The sequence below is a fragment of the Pygoscelis adeliae genome, unplaced genomic scaffold, assembly GCF_000699105.1.
Source record: "Pygoscelis adeliae isolate BGI_AS28 unplaced genomic scaffold, ASM69910v1 Scaffold87, whole genome shotgun sequence".
Classification (NCBI taxonomy): domain Eukaryota; kingdom Metazoa; phylum Chordata; class Aves; order Sphenisciformes; family Spheniscidae; genus Pygoscelis; species Pygoscelis adeliae.
The window spans coordinates 1,690,391-1,712,269 of record NW_008825098.1 but is presented as its reverse complement, the minus strand read 5'-3'; the positions used below and the strand labels follow the sequence as shown (position 1 = coordinate 1,712,269).

The 21,879-nt window shown below is 42.2% G+C and overlaps 1 protein-coding gene across 1 annotated transcript in view; it reads right to left on the bottom strand.

Annotated features, from left to right (window-relative positions):
• The window catches only part of MTTP (microsomal triglyceride transfer protein), a 27,557-nt gene extending 9,694 nt beyond the window's left edge, over nucleotides 1-17,863 (bottom strand). Inside the window, exons 1-11 of the mRNA XM_009327033.1 lie at nucleotides 17,735-17,863; nucleotides 12,730-12,917; nucleotides 12,004-12,147; nucleotides 9,907-10,014; nucleotides 9,037-9,153; nucleotides 7,684-7,823; nucleotides 6,639-6,789; nucleotides 3,059-3,216; nucleotides 2,004-2,172; nucleotides 1,314-1,421; nucleotides 109-321 (exon numbers count right to left, since the gene is read on the bottom strand). Coding sequence (XP_009325308.1) covers nucleotides 109-321; nucleotides 1,314-1,421; nucleotides 2,004-2,172; nucleotides 3,059-3,216; nucleotides 6,639-6,789; nucleotides 7,684-7,823; nucleotides 9,037-9,153; nucleotides 9,907-10,014; nucleotides 12,004-12,147; nucleotides 12,730-12,917; nucleotides 17,735-17,795 — 1,557 coding nt within the window. The 5' untranslated portion in view covers nucleotides 17,796-17,863. The remainder of the gene's footprint in view (nucleotides 1-108; nucleotides 322-1,313; nucleotides 1,422-2,003; nucleotides 2,173-3,058; nucleotides 3,217-6,638; nucleotides 6,790-7,683; nucleotides 7,824-9,036; nucleotides 9,154-9,906; nucleotides 10,015-12,003; nucleotides 12,148-12,729; nucleotides 12,918-17,734) is intronic.
• Nucleotides 17,864-21,879: the final 4,016 nt, after the last annotated feature.

The following is a 21,879-nucleotide window of genomic DNA, read 5'->3' as shown; positions in this document are numbered from 1 at the left end:
AATGTATAGAGTTTTCTGGCTGGGACTGACACATGAACTCTGTTCATTTATACTTTATGTTTAATACAGTCTCTTGCACTTCTTTTCTTGGGCAGTATATTTTCTTACCTCTTTGGTGAGAAAAGAAGGATCATATCTCTGTAAGGCAGTGGCAGCAACATTGCTGATGTGCCCTTCTTCTGACTCGGCGTACTTCAGAAGCAGTGGAATTGCTTCGGGAAGGAGTGCGTTCTTCAGTGCCAGCAGGTACATCCTCACATTGTCATCTTTCTTAGCCTTCTCGAGTCTACTTAGAATCAGCCTTTTGGCTTCCACAACAGCCTAAAGAAAATCAACAGCATGTTTAAATGGTGATCATACACCTACCTTTTCCCCTCGTAGAAGTAGGAGGGGCAGGGTTGTTCTAGCACATTTTTGTTTCAAAGCATCATTGCACAGGGTTAGCAAAGGTGTCATTTGTAAACTGTATGTCGATGGCTTCCTTCAAGCATAACCAAAGTGGCTATAGCTACAGTGACACCTGGTCCATGGATTTATCATTTGCTAGCTGCTCCTGCCCTGTTTCAGGGACTTCACGGGTCTTACTTGTGGGGCCAACATGTCCCAACAAAAAAAGACAAGGGAAGTGTTCCTTAGTGCTTCATAACATAATGTTATAAGAGTGCTTGGCAATTAACAGGGGAAGGAAAAAGGGATTCCTAAAGGCCATTCAGGTGTTCTGTGTCTTTTTAGCAGCATGCTGCAATCCCAAACACCACAGATACAGCAGGCTGCAGTGCCTTGTCTGATCATCCTCACCCTCTATCACCAGCATCTACTCAGTCCATGGTCAAGGTGATAGCCTTCCTCCTGGGTTGTTCTATGCATGTTTGGGGCAGAGTTGAGTACTTGAACCAATTAATTTTCTTCACAGAGCTGAAATAACCTAAGGTGATTGCAGATATTAAATAGATCGTGAGTTTGCCAGTGTTTCTTTGAGGACATGTAAAACTTTTGGACAAGTGAGCAAAAGTACTGCTTCTGCTGACAGACTGGGCAGTGAGAAAAAGTTCTGTCAGACAAGGGCAAACTGGGAGAAATCCACAGAAATGGGAAGAGACCAGATTAAAGCCTAAAGCTGACAAAATAGATGTCATTATTTAAAAAAAAAAAAAAAGTCCTCTCTCTATCAAACATAGGCGTTTATGGGCTTATTTTAAAACAGAGGGGAATATGCTTCCCGTGTCTCTCATGCTCTCCCAGTAACATCAGCAGGGATCACTCACGTGTGTTGCAGACCAGAATTTGGCCAGCAGTGAAGAGTAGATACTCACTGGAAGCTTGCAGCCTTCTCTGTCACACAGCTTTCTGATGAGCGCTCCCATGACAGTGACAAGAGTTTCTCTGATTTCTTCATTCGCGATATCACCCTTGAACTTAGCCTGTTATGCAAAAGCAATGCTGTTAGTCTCTCTGTCTAAATACGATGAACCACAGTCTGTAGTGGGCTGAATACCCTCCCGCATTTCTTGTGAACGTTAGTGCAATGCAAGGGCAGTGATGACCACAATGGCCTGGGCTCAGGCTAAGCAGAGCACTGCTCTATCATTACATAAAATAACTGACTGCCATTTTCCCCTTGAGTTACATTCAGTGTCTCAAATAGTAGATTCATTTTGAAGCTATGTTTAAAAAAAAAAAAAGAGTATTAAATGATTACAGGACTTTGATAAGGCAACAATCAAACAACCTTCAAATTGTTTTGCTAACATTCAGAATTATGTTTGTTTTCCAAGTAGTAGATATTGATAACATTTTACAAAGTAAATAGACTTTCAGTCTGGACCTATGAATTTTTGTTGTTTCCAGGCTATATGCTACTGGCACACTTAAAGGAAACCCTTGAAGGGGTAAAGAAAGGAAAATTGGAAACAGCAACTGTTGTTTCTTCTTCCCTTCCCCTTTGACAGGGATAAGGCTCAAGAATATTAACTACGTTGTATTTGTTTTGTCCGTTGACTTACAGTTAAAGATTTCAGGAGTATTTCACTGGGGTGAGAAGCAAATCCACAGGCATACAGGAATCGCTCCTGCAGGGTAGAAGTGCTTGCATCCTTAAAGTCAAGAAACTCCAGTACAGCCTCCAGTGACGCTGGGGTCTGAGCAGAGGTTACGGCATCCACTACCTGCGGACTACAAAGAAGTGGAAATGAACATATCATTGTAATGAGCTAGAAAATACTGAAAAGACTTTGCTGCATATAGAAAGAAAGAAGCTAATGTGCTGAAAGATCTCTTCATTGCAGGTAAGAGACAGAATTTTTTACTCTTGTTGGGAAAAACTGTCTCTCTGAATTATTCCGCCTCAAAATGGTAGATGAACTCCAGAAATTATTCATATCCATGGATACTAATATTTGAATTTATGCAAATATAGGATCAAAAAAGTATTAAAAAAACAGAACTATCCAGAGTGCCTTAAAGTTTACAGGACAAGGTTGTAAATGGAAAAAAGTGTTTTATTTCTACATACACAATGGCAACTAGAGAACAGGCTATGCTACCTGAGTTACTCTCAGGTTTATCTCTATTGTTAACAACTGCTATAATTTGTTTGAAAGATCCTGACTGTATGGTGGGACTCAGAAATGCTTTCCAACTGCCAAGTCTAGGTGCACATGCTGTTCGTACCCAAACTCTAATATTAGGACAATATCCAGGGATGAACCATCCCCTTCTTTGCTGTATTTCCATTTGAAGGAAAATGGGCAAGTCAAGAACAAGTTGTAGAGTGTTTCAAAACAAGCAGTTGGGATGAAAACCTTTGGGTAAGCTACAAAGCACGTTTGCCTTGCATTGTAGATACAATCTTGGTGGCTGAACAGTGTGCTGCAAATATATTATACTACAAAAACAAACACAGCTTTAAAAAAAAAATCCTTTTCCTGTAGATAGTACCGAATACTGGTTTTGCCTTGCTTGGACATCACCAGTAGAACTGAATCTGTTTGCATGCAATTTGCCCTTCTGCGGTTTTAAGTAACTTAAACCTTTTGAAAGCTTGTTCATGATGACTTACAGAAGTTCTTTATTTTCACTTCTAATAATCTGCAGTATCTCCTCTTTCGTAGCTTTTCTAATATTCTGAATGAAGGACAAAAAGCTTCTTGCTGCTTCAGCTTTGGAAAGTTTTTCAGGGTACATATGTTCTCTGATGCTCTGCCAGTGTTCAGAAAGCTGTAAAATAATTCACCATTATGTCAGATCTCGCAGATCGTGGTTTCAGTTCTCAAAATCAGACTTACTAAATGCAGATATGTGGGCCAGTTATTGCTCCTATTAGCTGAAATCCAATAGATTGCTGATTCTTTAGTTAAGTATTATTTAATTTATGATATCCCAGCACAAATGTCTTTGAAACCTCTCTATAGCTGTCTCTCTTCCAGCACTTTAGTGTTTTCCTAATAATGTACATTGCCTTAAATGCATTCTATTTTGGAACAAAACATCATTATTTAGACTGTAACTGGAATAAGGTGAATTCTCTCTCTTGGAAATTTACTGCGCTTTCTGGTGAATGCAGTGCTTGCCTTCTGTTCTCATTTTCTCCTAAGTATTTTTTTTTTTAGTGGAAGATGCACAATCCCTAGTTCACAAGTTAATAATATTTTCTTAGAAGATGGTAATTTTGTAAGTGGTTTATGTGGAACAGGAGTAAATATCCCATAAGTAATTCCCATTTTTTATTCATAAACCTTCATGAGACGGGGAGGGATTTGTGGTTACTGTACAAACTGATAGGCAAGATGATATTAGAACAGGTATCAGCTTCTTCATATGTTGTTGCTGTATTTATTCCACACACCACATTTGTGACCTCAATGAGCCAACATGGTACCAAAGCACCTATATCTGTCCTTCCAGATACACTCCCATAAGAAACTGGTGCAGGTATTTTGACCTTTCCTCTCTCACTTGCCTTTGCCTCTGTTATCTCAAATTATCGAGAACATTCCTTGGTGAAAACTCAGCTGTTCTTCGCAGCAGTGTTTACTGCAGTTTTCCTGAGTGAGAAATAACACTAGCTCCCGTTTGACCTTTACTAAAATACTTCCCCTCTTCATGGGTTTTGTATTAGGCAATAACACTTGAACCTGCCGGCAAATAGAAGTGTCATCCAGCAGTACAGAGTGCAACTTCCATCAACTGTAACAAACAATAATTAGGCAACAATGATTGAGACATAGGATATTTCCTGGGGATTAATGACCAGCTGGGAGGAGCTCATGTTCTGAGGCACAGATGGGTCTGTTAACCTCAACGGGTGATTAGTGCTTAGCACCAAGGTCAGTGTGGCTATTATAAACTGAAATTGGATAAACATATGGGGCACTTTCTATTCCCCCTGTTGAAGTTGCACCATAGCCCGGCAAAAAATCTCTAACCTCATTAATCCTGTATTTTCTCCTGTGCAGAGTCCAGCTGTGTGGGCTGCTCTTAGTCAGCTTAGCCCATACCCTAGAGACAAGCAAGGTGGGAGATACGAGCTGGAGCCATCTCAAGCAAGAGTGGAGACCAAGTCTTCCTCTTTGGGGGGTGCTCTAACCATTCAACTGCTACAAGAGGCAGCTGCCGTCTCCTGCAGTGACCCATGACTTTAAAAAACAGCAGTCACAGTTGACTTTTGCAAGGGGCCTTGTTCTCCTGATGTGAATGTCAGGCAGTTTGGATTGAATAGCCCAAGGATTCAAGCACAGATGCATGCACTTCCACATGGCAACTCAGCTGAGCTCCGACACAAATTTCTGCCTCTCTGACAGAGAGATCAGACCAGAGCTCTCGTGGGCACTCTATGAAAATTCAAGCCAAACCAAGAGGCCCTAAACTGAGCAGGAGCTGGTTTTGAATATCAGTGCCTGACAGGTGCTTTACCAACCTACAAGGTTGGCTGCACAAGACAGAACAAACCCACCTCAATTTCAGAAGAGGCAAGCATCTGTTCCTGTAGGAACCATGAACATAAAAAAAATGTAAGAATCATGAGCTCTTCTGAAAAGAGCAGGCATTATGATGTCTAAACACCAAAATCTAGGCCTAAATTTAAATGTAAATGTTGGCCATAACCTCACAGAAGCTAATGCTGCCATCTGTGAAGTGGGGATAGTAATGGTTATTTTACCAAATTCATAAAGATAGAGATAAGACCTGTTATAATTTAAAAAGGGTTTTGAAAACCTAAAACTGTAGGGCATACCATGTCAGCATGGCATTAATGTATACTATGATATATAAGTACCAAATGTTATGTTGCTGCTTTGGATACAGTGTTCTGTTTATAGACCCCATCTTTTCATAGCAGTTACTGTAAAATACAGTGAGAAAGCAGGACTTCATTCTCATCGTGCCATTAGGTTTATAATGACATAGCTCAGACCCCAGGCAGTGCTCTGGAATTATACCCTATGTTTGTTATCTTGGTCTGGAAATTATCTCTATAACTATTATGACAAACTGGGTTCCAAGTGACAAATTGGTCAGCACAAACGCCGATGGGCAGAGTCAGGGAAAAAGCACCTGTCCCTGCTCTCTTTAAGATCCCTTGATGTTCCCTGCTCAGAACTGCTCCAGCACGCATGCAGCATCATTACTATTTCATTTCCCCCAACGTATTTTTTTATCTTCTCTGTGGCTCAACAAGCATTAGACAAGATAAATTATTACAGTGCAATGCTACTTCCAAATAACTAGCACAAGTTCCAATATAGTAAGGTATTTGTGCTCATAAGGAGTATCTCTGTAGGATTAAAATTATGTGTGCTGAATAGAAGCCTTATCTTGCTTATCAAAAACTGACAGAGAATAATAATCTTTAAATTAATGTTCCCATTCACTGCTAAATTCCTTCCACAATGGTAATAGCATTGAAACCATTTGCTAACAATCACTGTAGCAATTTATATTAGTTTATGATGAATAGCATCAGTAAAACAAAAGATGATGCATTTACGGTACCAAGCTCTTAGTAGTCTTTAGATGTCTTAAATATAAAAAAACCAAGATAATTTTTTTTTCCAGGGAAAAAATGAGAACAGTATTGGACTTGCCAAGAATGCTAAAGCCCCATTTTATACTTATAAAATACCTACAAAGTCTTTTAAATAATAGACTTCCTTCAGGGTCGGGCAGTAAGAAGAGGCTAGATATATTACCAACAGATGTTTAGCCTGCCTAAGGAATGGCTAACTACCTTTAATTTCTAGGAGTAGTTCAGCTCCTCTATGACAGAATTGTTTATAAACACTGGCCAACCATCTTAAAAGTCATTTCCCACTCCATTACCCAGAGGAAATAAGCTCCTGCCAACTCAAGGTTGGCAATGATGAGATAAAACAAAAGGGTGTTGTATTTTCTAGTGGTCTTGAGGAATACTGCATTCAATCTTTGAAAGAGAGCAAAAATGTTGGTACTTTTAGAGGTAGATCTCAAAACACCCTTGTGTGGTGGAGCACCATCGCATCACTACCATGCTCCCCACTCCGGGGTGTATTTTATATTGCTACGTTAGACCTCTCCTAGTGGGCTGCTTGGACAGAAACTTCTTTCACACTTGTTCTGCCTAGCTAACCAACCGGACGTCCAACGAGCCTGTGTTTACTTACTGACGGACACTTTTTGCATTCGGATTTGACTGGCTCTGCTACTAGTGGCACGGCAACGTAACTGGAGTCCAAAGTCTTGATAACACTGGCAACTTGCTTCCCAGCAATCAGTCCAGGGCCAGCTTGTACTGACTTCAGTTCCAGTCTCTGCCTGTGCATCCATACAGTGAAGACACCGTTAGCGCTCAACCATTAGAGCAGAAATGCAGAAATCATGGCAAAAGGAAACAAAAAAACCCTCCACAGACCAAAAATATAGAACACAGACTTATCGAAGTCTCTTTTTAAAATGTTCAGAACATGGCAAGTCTATGGCTTTTTTAAGGTAACAGAAGTATCTGATACCAGCAGAATTACTGCTAGAGTAATGGCATAAATTTTATGTGGCATAAAATACCTAAATAATAGACTTTCTAAAGTATGAATTTATAGCACCTGGTAAACAGCCTTCAGTAACCATATATGTTCTGAAATGTTTCATATTTTTGTTCACAAGAAGATCCGGAAAGTGAGATTTTGAATGTACATTTTTTAAATATCGTAATACTAAGGAGATGCCTGAATCATTTAGCTTGTGCGGTATCTCCGAACTTTCAGTATTTTGGAGTCTGGAGCCTAACACAGATCTAGGTTTCACTGTTGTTTCCTTTCTATGCAGCAGATTTTGTTTTCTATACTTCTGAACTTTCACATGCTAGAAATGGAGATCCATTTGAAGTATTTCTCAAGAAATGAGAGGACACAGAAACGGAACACCTACAGAAGTAATGTGTTGCTTAAAATGTTTTGGCCAATTCCAGCTGTTTCCATTTAATTTCTTATGAATGCCATTATTTATTATTTGCAGTATGGTAGACACCTTAATCAAAGTTGGACTAGGTGCCATACAGATACAAAAGAGACCTAAATCCTTACCTTGAGATTTTAGAGCCTTAGATCTTGATGCTATAAGACATACACATATAACCTGTTTATATTATTCACTATATAACTAGTGAACCACTAGTCCTGCTACTATCAATGACAGTCAAATTGCCCAACTTACTTTGAAACTATTTTGGCACCTGTTTTTCGTCGGGAATTCAGAAGCAAAACATAATTTTCTTCTGCCTTAATGGATTTAATGAAACCGTCTTCCAGCGCATAAATTGTGGCAGATGTGGCTTTTGTACTGACATCTAAAATCTGAAAATAATTAAAAAATAAACCAGAAAAAGGGCTGATCAATAAACAACAGAATAGGAAAAGAGCTCACAGTTCCACATCGGGGCAAAACTCATAATGAACTAGAGTCAAATGAGGAAGGTGCGTGTGGGTTGAAGAACATCTCAAGCTAAGCCTACAAACCAGGATCTTCCAGGTTCTCAAGAATTCCTTCTGCAACAAGAAGTCACTCATTTCTGCACCATGTGTTTCAAATTCAATACATACCAGAAAAAAAAAGAGGGGGGACGATGGGACGAAGTTATGAGCAGGCTGTAACTGAGAAAATGCCCGGTACTACATTTAGTTAAAAATACGCTTTAAATAAGATGAGAAGCTTTTCCAGGGAAATGTTTTGTAAATAAGATTGTCATGTTCACATTTGGGAAGCAAAGCCAGCCACCTTGCTTGATCTGTTTGAAAACAAGATGAAGTCTTTGTGGCAAGTGTGAAAATCAGGAACTCAGTCATAGTGTTAACGTGGTTTATTAACAGAGCGTGTGCTACCTTTGTACTTCTCTGAGCTGAGAAAGGTCAGTTCCTGATGTGGAGAATCCCAGTGCCTTCAGCACGTGTCCAGCCTGCACTCAGCAGTAACCAGTTAGAAAGGCATTTACTAGTAGTGAAGGACCACTGAGGGCTCCAGTTACCTCTGCAGCACATCTCCCACATTACACCTGTGGATTAGGGAAGCCTTTGACCTTCCAGGCAAGCCTGACAGGGCTCCATTCAGGAGTCAGCATCTTGCCCAGCGTTTATTGTGTACACTAAATGCTGTGACTTAGCAGCTGAGAAAAAGGTTACAATTGTCACTATGACTGTGACTGTATATAGTGTTTTCCTCTGAAGAAAAAGAAGCCTCACACTGATTAAAAATTCAGTACAGCCAGGACAAAAGTGCTGTAAATCTGCATAGAGACTAAAATATATTATGGATGAGATTAAAAAATTATGAGAATTGGTGTGCTGCACTTAATGTCAGCTGAGCCAAGGTGGTTTGCACAAGAGGAGAATCTATTTCCTGTTCTTCCCGTGGGTACTACGTATGAAATTTCTACTAGTAATACTACAAAATTTACATGTAGAATTTGCTTTCTGTAATGCAAGAAAGGACTGTTGAGAAAATGAATAACAGCTATTAAGGATACATTTTTAAATAGGCAGAACAGATTTTATTTTGTTAAAGAAATCATACCTGGTTGTGGCTGGTAAATCCTTGTTTTTCTATTTCACAGGAGTCCAGGGCTTTTATTTTAGTCACTTGATCTTGCCGCACATGATAAGTAGTATTGCATTTGCCAGATATGTCCACCTTGAAAAAAAGAGTTAGATTAGGACAATTGCTTGAATTTATCTTTGGAACCCTGGAACACCTTCCAAAGATGAACCATTTTCTCCACTGTTGGAATTTTTACATGAGATGCTGCACTGTTTGGGTTTATTTACCAGTTTTGGAGGTATCAGCGTTTCTAACTACTTGCTTTGGATAGCCGGGGTACTTTTCATTAGATGGCTATGAAGGAAAGTAACAATGTTTGTTTAAACAAAAAAAGTTAGGAAACACCTGGCAGTTGACACTATACTTATGAATTTGAGTTAAATTCCAGCTTTGCTCATGTGGACAGATGTAAAAATTTAACAGTGTAACGCAGGTTAAATGGATGCAGCTAAACCATTGCTAACTTTGTGTGGATATTCTGTTTGATTTAAAATGGCCTAATCCATTGAATTGAGCTTAGGAATCAACCGACTTTAAACATCAGTATAATCTCTTTTATAGTGACCTGGTTTAAGTTGGTATATTACCAAATTCTGCTAAATTGGTAAGAGCATTTTAAATCAAATGGATTTCACCAATTCTTTATGTTAATTGCAGCAACTTGGCTGGTGTCACCAAACATTCAGAAGGCTGTCTTTACGTTCCCAACCTCAAATGCGATCAAAGGGCTGATTTCTGTCACACTTCATTCCTTCTGAAGTCAGTGGGAGCCACAGGTCTACCTTTCAGGGCAGACCAGGCTCTGCCTGTTTCTCTGATGATTAGCTTGCCAGTAGAGCACCATACCTCACGGGTAGCACCAGAGTGCAGCTGTAGCTGGAAAAGGCTAGCCAGACCTCTCTTAATGTTTTGAGTAAAACCAGGTTCATTTTGATGTGAGTAGAAGTTTTTGACCTGTAGGAATAAAAACCGAGTATATAACAAATCTAGTTAAGTGAGAAAGGAATAGTGAGGATCCCCTCTAGAAAAACTCCCTTTATTTTTTCCTGATTGGGAAACTGAATTTGGACCTGTTGTCCTTATTTGAGCAAACTCCAGAGTCTGCAGGGCCTGCCAATAACACTACAAACCTGTTTCAGGCTTTAGCTGTACCTAATACTGTTTCAGTGCAGTGAGCATCTTTCCTGCCTGTTAATTAGAGAGAATTTAGAAGGAAAATGGGAAACTACATAATTTTACAAGTCACTCATTTTTCTGCATAATCCTCAGATAATCCCTTCCCACATGCACATAATATCTGTTGCACTTTAATCACAGATTACAAAAACCCGGAATGAATCATAGGTAAAACACAGTTAGAATTACTTAAATGACGTGTCAAACACATCACAACCTTTGCACTTCATGGGTCAACTGTTGTCCTTGAGCCTTTCCTCTGGTAACAAGACTTTGCACCTCTGCTTTGCATTCAAGGTGCTTTAAAAGTGCACTTTTTTTCAGGAATTGTAAGTACAATCAGCGTGTTATCTCGGGGCAACCCTGGAAAGTGAAATCACTCTGCCAGGGATGAAAGTATCACACCACAGAGAAATCATAAAAGGAGTGTACAGACCCTATTACCTGAGAAAAAGCCCAAGTTTTTAATACTACATCTCAATCTTAGCATGTGAACTGCTTAATGTACCGGGAGCGGATGTATTTTGACTGTGTTCTTCTGATACCTCTGTCCTCGTGTACAGTTGGGAGCCAGTACTGTTCTGTTTCTTTTTATGTTGTGTAAAACTGATGACAAAGCTGAGTCTGAAAGTTACTGAGCAGGCCTGATAGCAGCTGCAATTCAGTAGGCTGAGCTGGCGGCCACGGTATGTGCTCAGTGCCTATTTACAGCAGGAGGTAAAGATCCTGCCGGGATAGGGTGTCACAGCCTGCACTCCCCTCTGCAGAAGAGAAAAGGGACTGTGACCTTCAACCTTCCTCCTTTCTCACTGCCCCTCTGCCCATGTCCCACCTGCCCACTTGCTCAGGCTGTGGAGGGGAGAGCGAGGCTCTTGGCCTAATGCTCCCAGCCACAAGCAACGAGAGGGTGAGGAAGTGTGGAGAGGAGGCAGGAGCAGCCATGGCTCAAGCCTTGCCACTCCCTGGCCAGAGCAGTAGGCTGGGTGCAAGGGGACAAGTGAGCAGCTCCTCAGGGAAAAAGAGGGGGAGATGGATTTGCTTGATTCCTTTCCTGAGCAAGACTGGGACCCTGAGAGCTACAATTGGACATGGGTGCTCGGGCAGTGGGACAGTGCTTCGTTGCTGTCTCAGGGCAAGCTACAAAACCCAGGCACACACCAAGCCACACCTGCTCACTGTCCCTTCTCTTCTGACTTTTGGAGACAGTTCCCAGTAGAGGAACAACATGAAAGGCTGTTTCAGTATCAAGCTCATTAACTTGAGACCACTGAAACTGCAGGTGACACTGAAGTAAATAAGCAAGCCAGAGAGGTGGGAAAAGCAGTCATGCTAAAGTATTTGCTAAGGGTTTAAACTGATTAACGCTGTTCCTCACAGACTCGGTATAACATCCATCATGACAAACTGTATCTCCTTTTCTGCCTTCAGACCTTGGATAAAATCCTGGCCTCACTGAAGTCAACAGCACAAATCTTACACAGCAATTCTGCATACATCTACATGTGTATCAGTATATTTGTGGCCAACCTGCTGTTTAGTTCCATACTGTATGGTGTTCTCAATGCACAAGAGGCTTGGGCTGGAAGGGCCCCTTGTACAGGTAAATTACAGTCTGTTCTAAACTGTCGCATTTCATACAGAAATATAGGACATGATGGCATATTAAGAAGACTGAGAGGATAGTGAATTGGTAAACTCTCCAAGCCTGTAAGAAAAGATTTGTCTCGGGTTTCCTCAGGGGCTGAATTTTAAAAGACAGGGTCTTACTTTTCCACGGACTAGCTCAAGAACTATGGGCCTCTGTAAAGCTTCCAGATATTCTTTCCCGATGATCTTCTCTGTGCTTTTTCCTTTGAAGATGTTTTTAGCTGCTGGACGTTCATTCACATTTTCAACTTGAACATCTCTTATCTAGCAAAGTAAAAGCAGAGAAAATTCATGTAGAGAGCAGTCTAGCATTGGCTTGGGGTAGGTTGGATAGACTAAATCACCTAATACGTCTTTTTTATTTCTTCATTTTTGGTTCTGATCATTAATCTTCCATGATTACTATGTCTATGTTTTCAAAAGAAACCAGCACTCACCACTGGGGAAATAAGGGGCAAAAAAACTCACCGTAAAGCTAAGTACCAAACCCAGTTTGTATTTAGCAAATGTCATGATTTCCAGCTAGAACTGAGGACTTCAGACAACCTATTGCCCCTCAGATAGGTGCTTGCACACCAGTTGTTTGAAGCTATAGAAGCTGTATGAAGCAATTTCAAAATATAGGAGATATTCTGAAGTTCTGGCTTATGATGTTAGATATATTCTCATGAAGTCTTATTCTATAGGAATCAGCTTATCGAAGAAGCTGGTTTTAGTTGATGAGACTAGAGAAGAAGAAAAGATTTAGCTCATCTTCTGAAAACGAGTTCTTCAAGATTAGATTAGCAGTTAGATAAATGCAGAAAAGATTGGGCATGTTTTAAATTGTCTGATGGCATTAATTACCGTAATTTTGATCAACTGGTCATCATCGTTGTCAGGATTTCTCCATAAGAGATTGACATCCACACCAGAAGAAATCCGGTAGCCTGCACTTTTCTGCAGCGATGCTTTCACCCGATCAACATACACTTCAGCTGAGTAAGCAAATTTATATAGCTTGTCATTATTTAAGCTTGGTCCAGTAGTGTGCCCTGTTTGGAAAGCAAAAACAGACAGTGTTTTAGAATTGACTAACTCACATAATCTGTCGTTTTCTCTAAAAAAACACCTTTAGAAAAATTAAAAATTTAATTGTCAACAAAAGATTTATGGGACTGATCCTGCTACCCGTGATTACAGAGGCTGTCCCACTGGAGCATATGGGGGGGGTTTGTGAGTAAGTTGACACTGATCTCATATATTTAAGATAAGAATGCCCACAAAATCTTTTGTTCTAGCTCTACACTTAAATCAATAAAAGAGAGTCAAATTCTTTACTCTGGATATGTTAGCATTAGAAATTAATCCAAAATTATTTGCAACTCAAAATACTGTAATTAACCATGCAGTTTGTGTGCTTAGCAATTTGAAATGCACTGATGCAATTTGTTGGAGCCAACAGAAATTGTTCTCTGCATCTCTTGCGCATTTATTGGGAATCTTTCCATTGAGAGCCTTGCCCAGGGGTGACATGAATGTAATGAAGACATTAGGAAAATATTTTTTAGATTAAATAATGAAGCCCTTGTTCTTTAAACTAAATAATTGTCCCCGTAGCTGTGTCTCAGCTGTTAATTGATGTATTTTAAGGGATATAAAAGTCAAATTCTAGCATAAATGCAAGAATTGCATTTATGGTGCCATTTCCATCTGCATTAACAACAACTCAGGTAGACTGTTCCCTAGGGATTCAGCTGCACTCCTGTTAGTATGAATTATATCTGTAGTATACAAATTACTTTTATTTTTCCCTTATAAAACTACTTACTACCACATCCTTTCCTATCTTCTCTTTCTCTTCTCTCAGGCACAGCCCTGTGGGGAATGTGTGGCACCAGTGTCACAACTCTCTACCCAGCCTCAGGCACAGGAATTAATGCCCCTAAAATCTGTGGCTAAGGAAAATCAATTTCTTCTTGAATACCCTTTAAATATTTTGTCAAGAAGGGTATACACAATATCCCTTTTCACTGCTTCCAAGGGCTTCCCTCCTCTGGTGTGTATGGCTACAAAGGTCTCTTCCACAGAAGAAAAACTGATTAAGTCCGTTTGTAGAGGGAAGGGAAGGGAGGAGAAGCTGGCTGTACACAAAGTGCTGTTACATCTGCGAAGTAAATACACATACAGTGACCTTAGGTGCTATCTGTAAGCAGCACGGCACTAGCCTCTCAGACCCGAATGCTGCACCACTGAATCCATTGGGAAATTCTCTATGGAGTTCAGGAGGTGCAGAGCAGAAACAAAAACTTCACAACAGAGTTAATCTAAGAAAAGCAAAGTGCTGTCCTCAGGGAGATGCATCACAGTCTTATGACAAGTGCAGGGGGAAAAAAAAAAAGAAGAAAAATTTATCAAAACATCTCAGACAAACTCTTAAGCATGCTGTAATGTAATCAGTGTGTTCAAAGTCCCTTGCAGAGAATCAACAGGCTATCTTGATTTATGTCATGTCCGTCAGTGTTTTATATGACTCTGCTAACTAAATTTCAAATCACTGCATTGATAAAAAGGAAAACCAAAGTATTTTCTTATTTCACTCTCAGATTTTAAATCCCAGTTAGGTAGGTGCACAGTGTAGTTCCAACACGGCTGTATGAATATATTCTGCAGTGCTCAAAGAGTCCAAAAGACCCTTTTTTTAAGGTTTTGCTCACTTTCTTCCCCTGTTTACTCAGATGTCATAGCAGTAGGTTAAGGTCAGCTTCGAAGAACCCTTCCCTGAGGAAAACAGCGACCCCACCAAGTTTGGTCTGCAAGTTGCGTAAATTGGCAAACCTACACAGAATTAAACTGACTTATGCTTTACGCCAGCTGGAGATGTGGCACAGCAAGTTTGGTAATCCCAGGAGGAGCAGCCTGTTTGCATGTGAGAGCTCAAAGCTGTGACTACTGATTTTTTTGCAGGGAGGCATTTATGTTGGCATAATGGGGCTCTTCTCATTTTGCATGTCTTGCGTGTCTGCTTCAAAACAAAGTCGCCAAGAGGCGTACAGCCCTTCCTTCAGGCTTACTGTGAATTTCCTAGCCAGTTCCCCAACTCCCCTTACTCCTATCAGCTTGGAAGCTACATTGCCCTTGAGAGCAGAGGGTGCTCAGTGCCTGCCCAGAGATGGCTGCACCTTTCAGGGACACCCCTGGTTCCTTGCAGTACCTCGGAGCTGGTTGCTTCCTGGTTTGAAATGTCCTTCATTTGCAGCCGAAACAGCAGTGCTAATGATTTAGTATCGGCTGAGATATTATGAATGCCACCCACTAGGTGCTTTCTAAACACAGAAGGTGACACAGTCCCTTCTAAAGATAAAAGGTGGGGGGAAAGCACGTCCAAGAAAAATTATCTGGGTGCTGAGAGACATGTGTCTTATTAGTTAAGGTGGATGTTTGTGGTTTTGCTCCCTCTCTCTTTTCAGTTAAAAGCACCTTTCACCTATCCTCTTCCTTTTCCCACAGCTCAACCCATAGATCTTTTTTTCCTTTTGCAAGAGTTTCTTCCCTCTTCCTCACTTTTAGCATTTGCTTGTCCCCACATACAAAAGAGTTGTTCCTTCCTGAAGGAAACAGATGAGCAAATGACACAGCAGCTTCTTGTAAGTGTCGTGGAAGAGATGAATAATTGCAAAGTATTTCTGGGAGCTAGAAAAATATTAGGTTCTGAAAGCTGTCACCATTTCATATGTGGAAAACACTGCAGGAGCCAGGGCAGAAGACGCCTTTAGTTGCAAGACTGGTGTCACTGACGGAAAAGGGTGAGCCAGCAGTGGATCATAAGAGAAGCAGCAGGGATGAGGCAGTACTGAAGGCAGTCCCAAGAGTTAGTACTCACCCCAGTGGAAATGGGGAAGCCAAGAGAGACAATTGGATAGCGTGGTCAGTTTGAGAGGCAAGGGGGATATTGGTGGCCGAGGGACAGAGACACGGTGTCACTACCCAGAAACAATATTCAAAAGAGCATAACTAAATTTTCATGCCATCTTTCATGAAGAAAACACCGGTACTATTTAAAAAGGAATATTCCTACGCCTTTCTGTTAGAAACCTTTCTTAAACCCTTCCCCTGCCTTTAGACGCTCTTTCCTTTGTATTCAGCACAGCACTGGGATCCTTGCTGCCCGTATAGCCATTGCCATTTCAGCTGATAGCAAATGTCCCACTTACTGAGAAGGGAGGAGAGATGGACATAAAGACTGCAATCGGCCATGCTCTCTTGGGGTCAGAAGTGCCTGCTTTCAAGGTGGAGTGCATAACACATAGTTTGACTAGTAATGTTAAGTGTCTGTCATTAAGGGTAGCATGCCAAGTCTATAATTAAATCATGATACTGTATAATACAGAAGGTTACACTGCATGAGTAGAGACAGCTGTCAAGTCCTGTGCCTTTTATTAATACATATGGCATGCACAGCATGTGCATCTCTAACTACTTGCTGGCTCTACCTTCATAAATTATATTTGCCACTGTTTCTGATACTGGATAGCTTTAAAAAGCACAACCCATCCACTTCTTTGAAAACATTTTTCAAGTGGAACTGCATTAGGAAACTTTCACATGTGCTCATCTAGCTGACTTTTCAGAATATTCCTTCAATATTTCCAAAAGGCGGCATGGCCTAGTGGAAATGTAAAACACTCATCCTAATCCCAGCTCTGTCACTGAGGCACTAAGTGGCCTTTGGGCCAGCAATTTAGCTCTCAATCTCTCTGTACAAGAGAGAGATGAGACCTGGCAGAGCTGAAGGGAGGACTAACTAATGAGAAAATGCTTGCTCAGTACCCTGGGGATGTAAATTTACAAGCAAATATTACCACACATCAAGATACTAAGGAGAAGCTGGGCAGAGCAGACACCAGAAATGTGGCACGTCGGAATCTAGCCATAAAGAGACTTGGCAGTCTCATGAAATACACCCAAAGGTAGAGGAACTGCCTGCAAATTTCTCTGCTTTATAACTCCTGTCGTAAGGGGGTACGGAGGTAGGGAGGAAGGTTGCTGCTCTGTGCTTACACAGATACAGTGTTCTGGATCCCCTGCAGGGAGCAGGAGGAGGCACCCATGAGAGCACCTCTACAGCCTTTTTAACAGTTTAACCTAGGATGGTGTGCCCTCCCCCTTCTCATCATGATGAGGACATCCTCATTAAACTAAAAACAAGGTGTCAGCTCATGTTTTAAGGTTGATACTCCTGTAAATTTAATGTCAGGTTGTACATGAAGGGCCACTATTAAAGACACCTTTCCTTGCTTCATACACTGGTACTGCTGAAGTAGGCAGTCTCCAGATTTCATACCCTTGACTTTTGTCAGGACACCTGAGTAAAGCCCTGTTCCCAGGGCTTGTGCAGACATCCAGGTTTTCATGACTTATTGCAGAGCAAGCTCCCCGTGAAATTAATGGGATGCTTGTTACTGACTTCAGTGGTAGCTGAGTCAACTGCTCAGAAGCTGAAACCTGGAGAGCCCTGAGCACTTCCTGGCTCTGCTCCACCAGAGCACTTCTGTGTGTTTAACTTTTGAGCATGTGAATAGTCCCTTTCAAGTCGGTGCCCCCACAGCATGTCCTGACTAAGCAAGGTCAAGATCCCCAGTCTCCTGGCTCACACTGCTGGCCCTGTGCACCTGAAAACATTGTCTCCTCCATCCCCTCTGCTGACATGAATGCTACAAGCACTTCAGCCTTTGTAATTACTAATGCATTTTGCATTACTCAAGGACGGACGAGTAAAGATGATCGTTTTTGATGCAAAACAGATCTGCATATACACACTGGTTATGCCTTTGCTGAGCCAAAAGCTGAACCAAGCCCAGTACAGACCTACCTTTAACAGAGGCTGAGTAGGTGGAAATGATGCAAAGGAACAGCACGGTAAGAAGAATCATGCTGGACTCCCCCGCGCTGCCGACTGCAGCATGAAGTATGAGAGCCTCCAGGAAGTGAGCTGCTGACAGTGGAGGGGTGCTTGCAGAGAGAGCGGCCGGGTCGGCTACACTGTTTATCTAGATGTAGTAAAGGTCAGATTCCAAATTCCGCACTCAGGTACTAAGTTCATTGAAGGACTTCCAGTTAATTATTAAGAACTAAAGTAACTGGTGGTTTCTACCCCATTTTATCGATCGCCTCAGCTTTCATTTTTGAATACTGAGCCCACACAGCCACATTTCTGAGCAGGGGAGCCCACCTCCAGCCCTGGCAGAACCAGGAGTTCCTGCCACTCCTACTCCGTCTGAATGAAAGGGCATTCGGGTCTGTTGCTGCCAGGGGCCAGATCCTGACCACTGTCTCCATTGTCTTGTATCAACTCTGTGGGCAACCCCAGAGGCAGATGCTTTTTAATGGTCTTCCTGGAAGCAGAAGTACATGGGATTTATCAGTACCATCCCAAAAAGTGATGCTACTTTGTTATGGAGACTCAGATGCACTGTCAGTTCCTGCTATATTGTATCATACCAAATAAATTCTCTTTCTCTGAGCAGCCCCAGCCCATGTATCATAGCGTTGCAGTGGCAGAGGTTAGAGACTGAAAAGATGAGGGAAACCAGCCATTCTGTCCCACCTCGGTGAAGAGTACCTGCTTGGCTAGGTCTGGGAGCAGGGCAAACCAAGCCCTGCTTTTCACCCTTATTTTCCCCTTTTCTCATGCTCACTTCACAACCTGCCCTGATAAGCCCCAGACTGACTAAACCACACGCTTCCCCGTTTCCTCTGAGAGTAATTCCCAGGCCATCTCGCACTAAGCCTCTAGGCCACAGGGCTCACTAAAGGACCTCCTTGTCCCTCAGGTGACAGTGGGGCAGTAGGTCACCCCCCACGTTCCTTGGCACCCCCTGGGTGTCACAGCCTGTGAGGGGGCACCCTCTCCCCCCGGCATACGAAGCCTCCCTGGCTCTGCAGGGAGGGAGGATCTGGTCCTGCTTGTAGAGGAGGCACACCCATGAGCCATCACCACGCTCTTTTGCTCCACTTCCAGAGGTTGCTTTAACAAGACTGCGAGCTACAAACACCCCGACCGAACCAATGCTGCCCCAGGCTGTGTTAGCTGCTCCCAACAGGCCATTTCTGCCACCAGCTCCCCTGCATTAGTAAGGGATTGTAAGGTGAAAACAGCCTTCACCTTGGGTGGTACAAATGCCTCCTTTGTTGCCTTGTGGTGAAAGAGAAGCTGAGCACCGTGGCTGTCAAACATGGCACAGCAGTGGGAAACAACAGGTCCAAGCCAATGCCCCTCACTCACGCTCATCTCTCTGCACCTTGTAAAAGTCCCCCCGGAGCTCTTCATGTGTTGTGTGTGCGTGTGTGTGCACGTGGGAGAGAGGAGATTAGTAGGAAACCCTGGGAACTGCTACTGCTTCTCCCCAGTTTGTTGTTATTTATGCTGCCTCCCCAGCACAGGCTGTGACATGCTCCCGAATTCAAGGGACTGAGGCAGAGGACTCCAGCTGATCCTTTTGCTGCATTTGGTAAACAAGGACCTTGCCAGGCTTTCTGCGCTTTTTTGAAGAAAATAAGGACACCATCTGTGTGCAAAACCAACTCTGGCTAGAGGGAGACCAGAGGTACGGATCTTGCTTTGGAAATGCAATGTTCACACTTCACTCACAGGGAGGAGTTGGTGTTGGTCTGAAATCTGGAGAAGAGCAATTGTCCTCTTCCTATGCTCTTGGGACACAGGAAATGTATTTCTTCCTTGAAATAAAGTTATTTAAAAAAAGGCCTCTCTTAGACACTAGAATATGAGAGGCCAGATCCCCTGCTGAGTTAAATCAGTGTATCTCTTTTGGGCACCAGTGTAGTAGTGCCAATTATAGAACTAAGGATGTAGCCATGATGTAGAGAAATAGTGTACATATATTTCCACGTGCATATACATATGTACACCTATATACATACCTGTAATGCATACTTGGTGTATTCTTCAAAGTCTTAAAAACAGGAGGCCTCTGAGCTTACCTCAGTTATGCCCAGAGTAAATCAGCAGTGATTTCCTTGAGGTCAGATTACACCAATGAAAGAAGTGTTGCGCCCACCAAAGTCCATTACACGCAGAGGTTGCAGGATCGGCCCCTAATGTACACTTCACGCCATGCTGGCACATGTGCTGGGGTCAAAGTATTACCGTTGCTGCACATTTTCCAGAGTCCAAACTGTAAGTCTCATATCTTTATACAGCCTAATAAAACTAATGAGATTTCCTCACATCTTCTGAGGTCAACGAAATGTCTTTGTCTTCTCTTCACAAGCAACAGTGTGAAGATCTTGGTTTTCAATTCAAACTTTCAGCTATGTGCATCGAAGTACCCAAGTCCATCTTTGCCCTCCAGCTGATGCCTGCATGCCCCAGCTCCTGCTGTTTCGGTGAATAAGACACCCCCCCCCCCATTTCTGCTACGGGGGCAGGGGGAGAGAGATGCACAGCCAAGCCACTGGCTAAAGGTGGGTTGTGCACATCACTCACATCCTAAGCCTCACCTCAAGAGCACTGTAATCAGACCTGGCCCACAGAGAGCGATGTCTGTGTCCACACCGGAGTTTCCACGGAGTGTCTTTTTTCCTCTCTCCATGCTCTGCCTCTTGACCCACAGTGCTGTTTGTACAAAATGCTTCGATACGCAGTTTTAAACTATGGGGTGTTTAGTTTGTTCTGTTGCTGGGGGGAACTCACCATTTGAACGAGCATCTTGAAAAGTCACGTTATGGCTCTGTCAAAATAATGGAATTCAGTTAGACAGCTCTTTCTCAATATTTGCAGCTGCTCAGGTCTTCATTTTGCATTGTCACCACTTGGCACTTGGCAAACTTCAGAAAACATTGCATTACCCTGTACCAGTGTTTGAGGATGCAGGGGTCTGGGTTAGCGATACTGCCGCTTTGGAAAGTGCAATACCAGAAAAACAGATTTATAGATCAAAGTGCTTAAGCAGTTTCTTCATTCTAAGAAAAAGCACATCTGAATATTATGTGAGTTTGTTAGACGCCTTTTTGCTTTTTTGAAAAAGCAAGCAAGCAAATGGGCTTCTGTCAGTAACTGATCCGCAGCCTTTTAATGACCAAAGGAAAATGAAGGATTCTTCATAGGGACAGTGGCACATTTGGACTTGTGTGATGCTGGTGTGTAAAGCTAGATATTAATAGTAACATGAGTGAGGATTTAAATAGACGCTAGCAAAAGCAAATGCAAATCTAGCTATTTTTAAAGTAACGCAGGGAATAGCAATCACAAATGAAATCAAATATTATAGCAAATATTAAATACAAACAGCAGTTAAAGGTCAGTGTCTTACTATAGTGACACCATACAGTTTTGTGACTTTAACATAGCCGTTTGTAAACCTGAAACCAGCGCTAAAACTGAAAGACTGTGTATATCTGGAACCAATGAAACTTGAGATAAACATTGATGCCGATGAAAAGGGTATTATGGTAGCACACACTCGTGTGTTTGCTAACTTTGTGTGCCTCATTAACCAGGGGCGAACAGATATCTACATACTTAGGCTGCCCAAAATATATTTTTCTCATGTATTATAATCCCGGTCTCCAGAACCGACTCCTGTACCAGGGCAGCATTCTTTCATGAAGTATCTGAAGGCGGAAGAACGTTGCCCTTCATTGAGTATTGACACGACAGTTAAAAAAGCTAATTGGCGGTGGCCTTTAAAAATATGAAGCATGAAGGCGCGTACCCCTTTTTAGGGGGCAGAGGGAACACGGCATTACTGGGGGACCTTTGGAGCTAGAAATCTGCTCTGAGGAATGTCACCACTTAAAAATACTTCACTGGCCCCTGCGTGAACTCAGTAGTGTCATCAAAACCATCAGATAAAAATAAGGTTTTCTTACTTTTCGCTCCTCTTAATCCCGCGGAGCCACCGCAGCCGTAAGGGAGGAGGAGCACAGCTTCCCTCACGGTTCGCGGCGGGGGGATCAGGCCTGCCGGCGCGTGCTCCCGGCCGGGGGCAAACGATG